The following is an 11,406-nucleotide window of genomic DNA, read 5'->3' as shown; positions in this document are numbered from 1 at the left end:
TCCCACCAACAGCGAATAAGGGTTCCAGTTTCTCCACAACCTCGCCATCATTTGTTGCTTACTGTTCTGTTAAATTTTGCTATTCTGACTGGGGTGAGATGACAAACCTTATTTTTTTAAAAAAGAAAACTTAAATGATACACAACTATAACTAGAATGGGAACGATTTTGGATTAAAGCTGAAAAGTGTGAGTTGAAGGCATAGAAAGCCCTTCAGGCGCTGGATGCTGGAGATTAGACTGTTGTCAGGACTGTGGAGAGCAACACACATTCAAAACCATGCTGTTGCCACCATATTATTTAAAGACACTCACAACTGTTTCCAGCTCTGTCGAAACCAAAAGGCAAGAAGACAGCTGGTCATTATGCAACCTGTACACTACCTTTGTTTTCTCAGGTTACGTTTCTCTCAGGACTTCCACCTGTATTTCTACTGTTGTTCTGATTCCTGGTGTTGGGGTTGTTTTATTTTGTTTGTTTGTTGTTTTTTGTTTTTTTTTTTTTTAATGAGTCTGTTCTGGTTTTTCATCCTGGGCCATGAATTATCTAAGAGGAACTAAGTTGAAGCCTTTCTGTCTTAGAAGTTGGTAACTTCAGACTCAGAGTCATGGCTTGGATAAAGAAAAAGTATCTTCATAAAAGGACAAACAACAGTTATCCTCATCCTCCGAGAGAACATACAGATGTAAACATGTGCACAGACTCTCACTTTCACAGTCTGCTTTAAACTTAATAGCAATAAAGACAAAGGAGACAGGAAATCTTTGGAGATTGTGTCTTCCTAATTTAGCACATTACCCACTAAACTGTCTGCACTAGCTGTTGCAAAATACCAGTTTTGACTACAGTTCCTAACAATGAAATAATAAAAAAGCCAAACAAGAAACTTCCAGTACTTAAAGCCACAATTTTTACTTAGGATCACAACCCATGATCTGCCAACCAGAAAGATCCCGATGTGCCCCCTACCTCTCCCAATTAGCTGAGACAATGTACTATGTGAGTGAAGACAGAAAACAATTTACTTCAAAAACAAAGATAAGAAAGATCTTAAGCTCTGCTTGGAAAATAAGCTACAGGGCAATGCAAAATAGCAATGATTATTCCATAATTCAAGGTTATTTGGGAGCTCTGGTGGCCTAGTGGTAAGAAGCTGCCCTGCAATCTTAAAGGCATGTGGTGTGCAATCTCCTTCCATGAGATTAACTGTCTCCAAAAAACTGCTGGAGGGTCAGCTGTGGGTTGGTTCCTACTTTATAGTACACATTAGAAAGTTATAAAAGTATTTATTAAGACTTAAAAAAAAACAAGAGAAAGAGAAGCATATCTAAAATTATTGTAGCACAAGCATGGAATAAGGGGTTCGTTAGGTAGAGTTCTCAGCAGTACATTATTTTAAACTATTTTGATTCTATTTTAAGTGTGGTGAATCTGGATAGGTAAATGTGTGTGTAAGAGTTGGCCTCCACACATGTGGGTTTTCATGAGTCAGAGTCAACTAACATAAACAGTACAGGTTACAACTCCCCGACTCGACTCCACACCCATTCAAGGAAGAGCAACCAATTCTTACTTTGTTTTTGCCATTTCTAAACCACTTTAAGGTTTCTTAAGGCTAGGGGAAATGCTTTCATGCCTTATTTATTTTTGTATTCCCCACATTCCCAGCATACTTCGCACGAAGTACTTCAACAAATAGATGCTTTACAAAATAATGAACAATTGAGGAAATGAACTGAGGATGAAAAATGGTGATTATCATGCATGAGGGAGCCAGACCTTCTACAAGGCAGCTCAGGTCTCCTGTACTATTAACTTTACATTTTTTATGTTTTCATCTTGTAACAGCCTTTCCTGCTTCCCTGTCTGCTTGAGTTTTCATTAGGCATGTGAGTCACAGTCACATTCGGACCTCGTGCAGCACTGGGCCAGGCACAGAAGAGGCTGTTTTAAAACTGTAGTAGATGAAGGAATGAACCTGGATATTAAAGTTGCTTTTTAGGGGAAAAACTGAATTCTTTGAGCATTTAATGAGACTATAAAATTCAATATAAAACTCTGTCAATTTGCAGTGCATCAAAAGCTTGGATAGAAATAATCAGGCATGATCCCTGCTCCCCAAATACATGGTGATATGTAAAACACTGTGTCATTACAGAGAATACCACCAGGGAAAACAAATTCCGGCTTTGATGCTATACTAGCTGTGTGCTTTTGGACTTGTAATAAATGACTATTTCCTTTTACTCACAAGAGAACTTTACAAAATACATATATCTTTTTAAAATGTCTACACTCAACTGCACGGCCTTCATAACAGCTCTCCATCAGGTTTCTGAGACTAAATTGCAATGAGATTAGGCTCCCCACCTTTCTCGAAAGGAACCACGGGTGGTTTTACAATGTTGGAGACATGCAGCGTTTCAGTTAGCACTACAACTCATTACTAATTAGATCAAGCGAGATCCCTTCTTAAAACTACAGAGAGCTTAAAAAAAGTGAAACTCCAAATGTTGTTGTTATGCGCAGTCGACTTGCCTGTGACCTATAACAACCCTATGTACAGCAGCTCTGAAGCCTGTTCCGTCCTAGGACAGTTCCACTGACTCGGAAAGACCTACCCCCAATTCCCTAGTTACTGTATCAATCCATCTCATTTGTCCCTCCACCCTTTCAAGCATGATGTTCTCCAAGGATCAGTCCCTCCTGGCCACATGCCTAATATATGTGAGATGGAGCTTCCAAATCCTAGCCTACAAGGAGAAACTTGGTTTCACCCTCTCCAAGACAGATTTATTTTGTTTTCTTGGTGGCCCACCGTATTTTTAAAACCTCCAGCACCACAACCCAAAGGCATCGATTTTTCTTCTGTCATTGTCCACCTCTCTGATGCACAACAAGTAACTGCAAAGACCATGGCCTGGATAAGTGTGCCTTAGTCAGTCTCTAGACTGACACTGTTGCTTCTCAGTAACCTGGAGAAGTCTCTGACAGAGGATTTACCTAATGTAATTTTTTATTTTCTGACAACTGGTGCCAAGAGTGATGTCTGTGGAGCTGAGCAAGTTGTAATCATTAATAAGCTCAATCTCTTCTCCATCCATTATAGTGCTGCCAATTGGTCCAGTGGTGAGAATCTTTTGTCTTCTTGATGTTAAGCTTCAATCCATATTGAAGACTACAGTTCTTGACCTTCTGCAGCAGGTGCTTCAGGTTCTCCTCAGTTTTGGCAAGTAAGGTTGGGTCATCTGGACAATGCTGGTTGTTGATGAGTCTGTCTCCAATCCTGATGCCACATTCCTCTGCATAAAGCTTCAGCCACATGAATGATCTGTTCTGCATATAGACTGAAAAGGTATGGAGACAAGATGCATCCCTTCTGTATCCTCTTCCTGATTTTGAATTATATATGCAGTATTTCTCTGCTCTGTTCAGGCTATTCTGAAGGACGTGGGGAGGGGGGGAGAAAAGTCCCCAGGAATTGATGGCATACCAAATAACATTTTAACAAACAGATGCTAACTAGGTTGTGTCAAGAAATCTGGAGGACAACTGCCTGGACAACTGACTGAAATAGATTCCTATTTATTCTCATTAAAAAAAAAAAAAAAGGTCACCTGACAGAGTGTGGAAATTATCGGACAATATCACTCATTTCACACTCAAGCAAAATCCTTAAGATTATCCAGAAATGAAAGGAATGTACATTGAAACGCCAAATGATTATTTAAAATGGTTACAGTGGAAGCTTCCTTCAGTAGTTTGAAATGAGCATCAAGTTTGTGGGAGGTGGTTCCCATCATCCTCTCCTTTGGCCGTAGGGAAGCCTACTCCCCCCCCCCGCCCACTCCCCAGGGAAACCCTGAAGAAAGACAATAACACCCTTGAGATGCAGGACTCCGTGGAGCACAGTGAGTAAAGGGGTAAATTAAAAACTAATAAGTTCCTTCCAGTTACAACATATTGTATTTCTATAAACTAAATTCTAAAATATCTCATGAGATAATGAAAGATATTTTAGAAAGCATTTAACACATTTTCATAGTCTCAACATTTTTCTTCTCTTTTTAAACTATACAATTGACAACTATTGACTAGAACTTTGGAAACATATAGTTTCTTATATTACGATTATTGTTCTTCTTAATAGTCTTTTATGGAGTCTGCAGTAACTTATGCTCAGCAGAGGAGGAGATAAAAGGGCATATCCAGATAGGCATTATTTCTTCAAAGACATTTCAATTTAATGGGAAAGTTCCAAAAATAATTTCAGAAAGGAGTGGAAACTGGAGCTTTCATCAGACACAGTAAAACGGAAGTTTAAATGCTGAGATTAGTTCTGGTTGGTAAGATCAGGAAAATGAGCTCTAGTAACAGTCTGTAGCATGGTGTACCGGTAACCAAAGGCCTGATGTCTCCCATAGTTCAAATCTATCAGCATTTCCACAAGATAAATATGGGCAGTGTTCCCTTGGTAAGATTTATAGCCTCAACCCAATGGAAGGTCAGACCAGTAGTGGGCTTTACAATCAGGAAAGATGATGGAATAACTCCCCATTAGTTTCTTATGTGTATGTACATTGGTGGTAGTTCATATACATTGTTTTTTACACGAGGTAATTCCTCTTTGCTTCAACCACTCCTCCTCTCTCCACACATCAAACTGTGTGACCCTATGATTTATCATCCAACCCCTCGCCCATCCTCACCCCTCTGCTCCTTCCCTCCCCTCCCCCCACTTGGATCCTCATATTCGTTCTACAAAAATGGCCTTATACAATATTTGTCCTTATGGTACTGAGTTGGTTCCCTATGGAACATCTCTTGCATGAGCTGGGCTTTATAGAAAAAGGGGGTCTGTGAACACAAGGAATGCTAAGATATGTATTCTAAGCAGAAGTAACTTTCTGGACACTGACAAAGGCGAGACATGAGGCAGGCATAGGAAATTTTATGTAGTGAACATCTGGTGGAAATGGAGCCTGTGTGCAGACAAACAAAGGGGACTGGAGTAGACTGCTAGCAAACTAGCAAGATTTGCAGAACTTAACTGAAGTTCTTTAGAAGAGGAGTGTGGGAAAGAATGCCTGGAGAAAAAGGAATCTGCTGGGGGCGGGGGAAGTGTTAATACTTGCATTTGGATTGGAGCAATGAGAATGGTGAATAGAAAGGACTGGAAGCCATGTCCACAGAAGAGGATATGGTGGCATGAGAAGAGACACACATGGTGTAGAAATTTAATTTAAGGTTGGGTGTGAAAATGCGAGTGCTGTTACAAGAAATGGAGGGCATCAGATAAAGTTTAGAGAAAGATGACGAGGGCCAAGTGACAATAAAAATGTACTGGAGCGGCAATGTCAAGAGAAATATTCCAAATGTAAAAATGAAACTTGGGAAAAAGGAAAGAGTTATAAATTCACATCTGCAAAAGATCTTAACAGAGATAGCAGTTGAAAGCAAGAATAAATAAGACTATTAGCAAAGAGATTACAATGAAATAAAAGAATTCCCAGTGTTGATCTTTGACAAGTACCAACAGTAATGAGTTCACAGGAATCAGGAAAAGGATAGTGAGAGCAACAGAAGTACAGGGCATACTATGCCATATGGTAGAAGGGCTTGCAGGTTTATTAAGGGGAACCTTTAGTTCCTGATGTGAATGATCACACATAAGACAGTAAACAGCAGGGTTTTTTAAAAGTGTATTCTAGAGAACACTAGTTTTAATACATGTAGAGAAATGTTTTACGAAAAAAAGGAAAAAAGAAAACCCAACTTGGACTTGATTAAAAATCATTTAGAATCTTGGCCTTTTATCTTCCATGGAGATTGAGAATGAACATTAGATTGTTAAAGGTTATAATTCTACTGAACCCTGTTTAATTTTGTCAGAATTTATTCAGAAACTCGTATTGACCTATAAACCCTTTTTTAATATATTCCACACACTGGTGTGGTCTTTCCTCAGGAAGTCAGCCTGGGCAAACACTGACATAGAGTTAAGATTCAGAAACTGACATAAAGCCTGGAAAGGAGATTAAGTGATCATTCATCCACTCTTGATATTTAAAATGTGAGGAAAGAAAGTTCATTAATTGATAAACTATAATACTACCTTACCCTTCACAGGTAGAAATGGATATATAGGTAATCGTATTAGAGAAATAAACAGGAAAAGACAAATATGACAGGAAAATTTGTTGTTAAGGAGTCAGTTCTGACACAGCAACATAGTACAACAAACAAAATCCTTCCTGATCTTGGGTCATCTTTGAAATTTCAGCTGTGTTTCAGTCACTGTGTTTATCCATCTCATTGAAGGTCTTCCTCTTTTTCAAAGACTTTCTACTTTTGAAAGCAGGATGTCCAGGGACTGGGCCCTCTTGATAATGTGTCCAAAGCATGTTAAGATAAATTCTCACCACCTTTGCCTATAAGATGAAGCTCTGGCACTTCTTTCAAGAGAAATTTGTCGACCTTTTTGGCAGGCCAGACTATGCTAGTATTTTTCACCAACATCACAGTTCGGAAGTGTCAATTTTCCTTTGCTCTTTCTTATTCACTGTTCAACTTTCACATACATATGAAGTATCTGAGAGTACCATAGCTTTGGTCAGTTACACTTTAGTCCTTACTCTCTAGTACTTTAAAGAGTAGAAATTAGAGCTTTATATTATAAACTACAATTTTGCTAACAAGAGGGATAATTTACTTTATGCTAACTTTTTTAGAACATTTCACAGTGTTACTTGAGGCTTAGTAATTGTTCCCTTTCATAAGGGAAAACAAAACAAACAATAGCCAAGAGGTTCATTTGGGCCAAGTGATTTTGCTAGTAAACAAGAGAGTTAGAATTCAAACTCAGAAATGACTGACCCTAGAATCAGGTTCCTAAGTGCAATGATCTGCTGATGTAACAATAATTTGTTTTTTGTGTTAACTCTCAATTCCTACCTTTTGCAGGACCCAAAATAAAGCTTTCTTGTACAAATTACCACTACGTACTGATTATACATAAAAACTACTGTATAAATTCAATACATCAAAAAGTTATATAACATTAAAGAAGAAATAAACGTTGTCTGTAAGTTTAATATTTGTAGCATGGGGGTTGCTCAACCATAACACAATAAACTTTTACTATCAAATATGTTCAGTACCAACCATTTCTCTTTTGGAGATTGATAATACAGATTCACATTGCTTGCATTTGAAGTTCTCAGCATTTAAAAAGCATTATTTTAAGTTTTATCAGTAATTTAGTAAAGCTTATATATCCATAATATCTTCTATATTACCTAACCATATCCTTTTATAGTCTTATAGGAAACAGGGCTGGTAAAGAAAGATCTAAACTGATGAAAATCAGAACATGAAAATAAACAATTGATGCCCAAATCGTAAGTACTGGATTCTGAAATATTATGTAGTTTTATCAGCACATTTACTTTTAGGGCATGCTACTGTTTTAGGATGATACATTCAAAATAATCATTCATAACAATCAGATTATAAATGGAATAGGAACATGCTGAGTACCGAGGAAGAGACACAGGATCTTAGGGAGAAAGAGATACTTTAGGTTTTGTACAAAGTAGGTAAGACTGCTGGTGTAAAATGAGAACTGGCCATGCATATTTAATCCTTCTCAAGGATCATTTCCAAGGCATGAAGACTAGAAGAAAAGAACAAGTAGTTCATTTACTAAAAGGCTGGAATCCAGCACACTTACACTGCCCATTCAAGCTTCTCGTTCTTGATTGAATTGTACAGAGCCTGCAAAGAAAGAAAATAAGATGAAATTATTCTTTCCATTCTGTTGCTTGTTTTAAGAATTCAGTAAATGACCACAGCCAAACAACTGAGGTCAGTCAACAGCCAACTCCTTCACAATCAGGCCACTTAATAGGATCGTGTTTGGCTTCCTGTAGGCTCTGCAGAGGTGAAGAGACAGGTGAGGCAAAATGAGCACAAGGGTAAGCTGTGCTTCATGAAACCAAGAGATAACACAAAATAAAAACAACTCTGTCATACAAAAGCCCATGGCACCAATTAAAAAAATATTGTTGCTGTTACGTGCTGTCGAGTTGCCTATGACACACAGCGACCCTATATACAACAGCCTTAAACCCTGCCCTATCCTGTGCCAATCTCACTGTCTCTGACCCACCTACCCCCATTATCCCAGTCACTGAGGGTGCCTGAGGGTGACCATCTCATCGAGGGTCTTCCTCTCCTGCGCTGTCCCTCCACCGTCCCAAGCATGATGTTTTTCTCCAAGCACTTGTCCCTCCTTGCAACATGTCCAAAGTATGTCAGACGAAGCTTCAAAATCCTTGCCTCCAAGGAGGAGCTTGGTTTAACCCTATCCAGGATGAACCTGTTTGTTCTCCTTGCAGTCTATGGTATATTCAATACTCTTCTCAGCACCACAGCTCAAAGGCATCAATTCTCCTTCTACCTAGTCATTGTCCAGCTCTCTGATGCATAGGAAATGATGGCAAAGATCATGGCCTGTATCAGACGCATCTTAGTCTCCAGACTGACATAATTATTCTTCAGTACTTTGGAGAGGTCCCTAACAGCAGACTTTCCGATTGCAATACATCTTTTAATTTCCTGGCTGCTGATGCCAAGAGTGTTGACTGTGGATTAGAATAGTATTAAAATTAGAGTACACATTCTACTTCTCTTTTTTAAAAACATGAATGCTATAGTTCATTAGTTTGAGTATTAAAACCTTTTAAAAACTTAAGGTAAATGTAACTATCTTCATGGCAATGTAAAGAGCAATATACATGGAAGGGAGATATTATGGGATGAATAATATTCCCTGAAAAGATATACTGAAACCCAAAATTTTGATACCTGTAAATGTACCATTATTTGGACATTTATCAAAGTTCTTAAGAGTTTCCAGAGGCAAGTTGTTTAGGAAGTGGATAGACTGTCACAAAGCCTACTAAAACCCAAAAAACAATTCCATACAATGGTAACAAACACACATACTGTTTTGTGATACTCATAGAAGCTCTGTGAGGCTTTGGCAGCTTGCTGGCTAGAGAAAGAGTGCCGTTTACCTTTTTAAGTCAGATCACACTGACAGTAACACCATGTTGAGTTAATGACAGATTTTGTGTCAGGCTTAGCTTTTCTCTTTACTTACCCTTGTAAGGGAAAATTATGCTTGATAATAGTAATTGACTGCAGTGAGACATCTCTGAAATTGATGCTCTCTTGTCAAGTTACTTGGTTCCCATGTGAAAAAAGTAATCAATGAACTAATGACCTTATAGAAATAGAGCAACAGGGGACAGCATTGGAGCAAGACAAGTGGGGCCTGAAAACTCATAAACCAAAAACAGTTTTTGATGAATGTTAGCTGAAGGCTTTCATTCATTGATTCAAAAAGTTAGAGAGGCAAGAGCCTGATACAGAGAGAGCATCACCAATGTTTACTGCACAGTTACTGAGGGATGTTACTTTTAAAAGGTCATTTATGATGAAAATGAGCAAAGCTCCTTACAAATATCCCTCAACGCTTACTTTAAGTGCTTGATTCCAGTCGTATAAACTCCCTATTCTCTAGCAGTATTCAAGGGTCAGTCCCTACCTTTAGTATTCTCAACTGAATACATGGGGTCCACACCACAATCAGTCAAGAAATTTTAAAAAATAATCAATCTTGAGCCTCACCCCAGGTCTACTGAATCAGAATCCTTGAATGAAGAGTTTTGTTTCACATTCTTTGGGCATGTTATTAGAAGGTTCCAGTACTTGACCAGTCTCACTGGCACACAACAACCATCCCTGGAGAAGGAGCAAGTGGTGGATTAGAATCCCATGCATTTGGTATTGCAGTGCAGCTTCTTAATACTCGGCCACTTGAGCTCCCATATTTTTCTATGTTTATAGTCAAATGCATTAGTTTCTGACCGTTTTTGTTTTAACTCAGCCAACACATAAACAGATCCAAATAGATTTGCACCCTGGACAATTAACTCAACCTTGTGTTGGGGTACACTTACAAACCCAGCTAGTGACTGCAAAAGCATGGAACCTTTAAGAAGATTATCTGATTCCACTGAGTGGATATGCACAAATGAATCTATTACAGATAGAAAAAAATTTCAAAAGTTCTATAATAATGAAAAGAAGTCTTAAGTTCAATTAATATTCCTATTTCATCTTGGTAAATAAACATTTGAAGTACACATATTCTACAAGGGTATGTGGCATCAGGACTGGAGGAAGACTCATCAACAACCTACGCTATGCAGATGGCACAACCTTGCTTGCTGAAACTGAGGAGGACCTGAAGCACGTCGAGAACTGTAGTCTTCAACATGGATTGAGGTTCAAAATCAAGAAAACAAAGATTCTCACCACTGGGCCAACTGTCAGCATCATAACAGATGGAGAAGAGATTGAGGTTGTTAACGGTTATAGCTTGCTCGGCTACACAATCAACACTCTTAACACCAGCAGTCAGGAAATCAAAAGATGGAATGCACTTGGAAAAATCTGCTGTTAGGGACCTTTCCAGTGTACTGAAAAGAAACAGTAGCAGTCTAGAGACTAAGGTGCACCTGATCCAGGCCATGGTCTTTGCAATTACTTGCAATGCATCAGAGAGCTGGACAATGACTAAGGATGACAGAAGAAGAATGGACAATGCCTTTGAGTTGTAATACTGGAGCAGAGTATTGGTCATACCATGAACCTCCAAGAAAACAAACAGGTCTGTGTTGGAGAGGGTGTAACCAAGTTTCTCTTACGAGGCTAGGATTCGGAAGCTTTGTCTCACATACTTTGGGCATGTGGCCAGGAGGGACCAATCCTTCTAGAAGAACATTATGCTTGAAAGGGTGGAGGGACAGTGCAGGAGAAGATGACCACAGATGAGATGGATTGACCGAGTAACTGAGAAAATAGGGGTAGCTGTGTTGGAGATGGCGAGACTGGCTCAGGACAGGGCAGGCTTCAGAGCTGTTGTACAGAGGGTAGCTATGAGTCGCAGGCAACTTGATGGCACATAAAAACAAAACAACATCATCATCATCATCACATGTAAATGTGCTATAAAGAAATGAAATTTCTATCTTTAAGAACTTCTGACATAATGAAGATCATGTGCTGCTCTATCTGGTTTAATTTTATCTGGTAGAAGGTGCTCTGGTGGCCTAGTGGTAAGAAGTTGCATGAGGTTTTAACCCATCAGCTGCTGTACAGGAGAAACATGGGCAATCTCCTCCCTTGTGGTTTACTGCCTCTGAAAACTAGCCGGAGGGTCAGCTCTGAGTCAGTTCCTACTTGACAGCATACAACAACAAAAGGTAAAGAATTAAGAACTTTTTCTTTTTCAACTTCTTAGATACAAGGTACAATATATACTTTTATACATAC

The 11,406-nt window shown here is 38.8% G+C and overlaps 1 protein-coding gene across 1 annotated transcript in view; it reads right to left on the bottom strand.

The window, feature by feature from the left end:
- PSD3 (pleckstrin and Sec7 domain containing 3) overlaps window positions 1–11,406 on the bottom strand; it is a 504,139-nt gene that overhangs the window by 137,370 nt on the left and 355,363 nt on the right. The window contains exon 10 of the mRNA XM_006884895.1: window positions 7,733–7,776. Coding sequence (XP_006884957.1) covers window positions 7,733–7,776 — 44 coding nt within the window. The remainder of the gene's footprint in view (window positions 1–7,732; window positions 7,777–11,406) is intronic.

The sequence above is a fragment of the Elephantulus edwardii genome, unplaced genomic scaffold (assembly GCF_000299155.1).
Source record: "Elephantulus edwardii isolate Elephantulus edwardi_28Jun2011 unplaced genomic scaffold, EleEdw1.0 scaffold00038, whole genome shotgun sequence".
Taxonomy (NCBI): domain Eukaryota; kingdom Metazoa; phylum Chordata; class Mammalia; order Macroscelidea; family Macroscelididae; genus Elephantulus; species Elephantulus edwardii.
The sequence above is the reverse complement of the archived record's forward strand: the minus strand, read 5'-3'. Positions and strand labels throughout refer to the sequence as shown.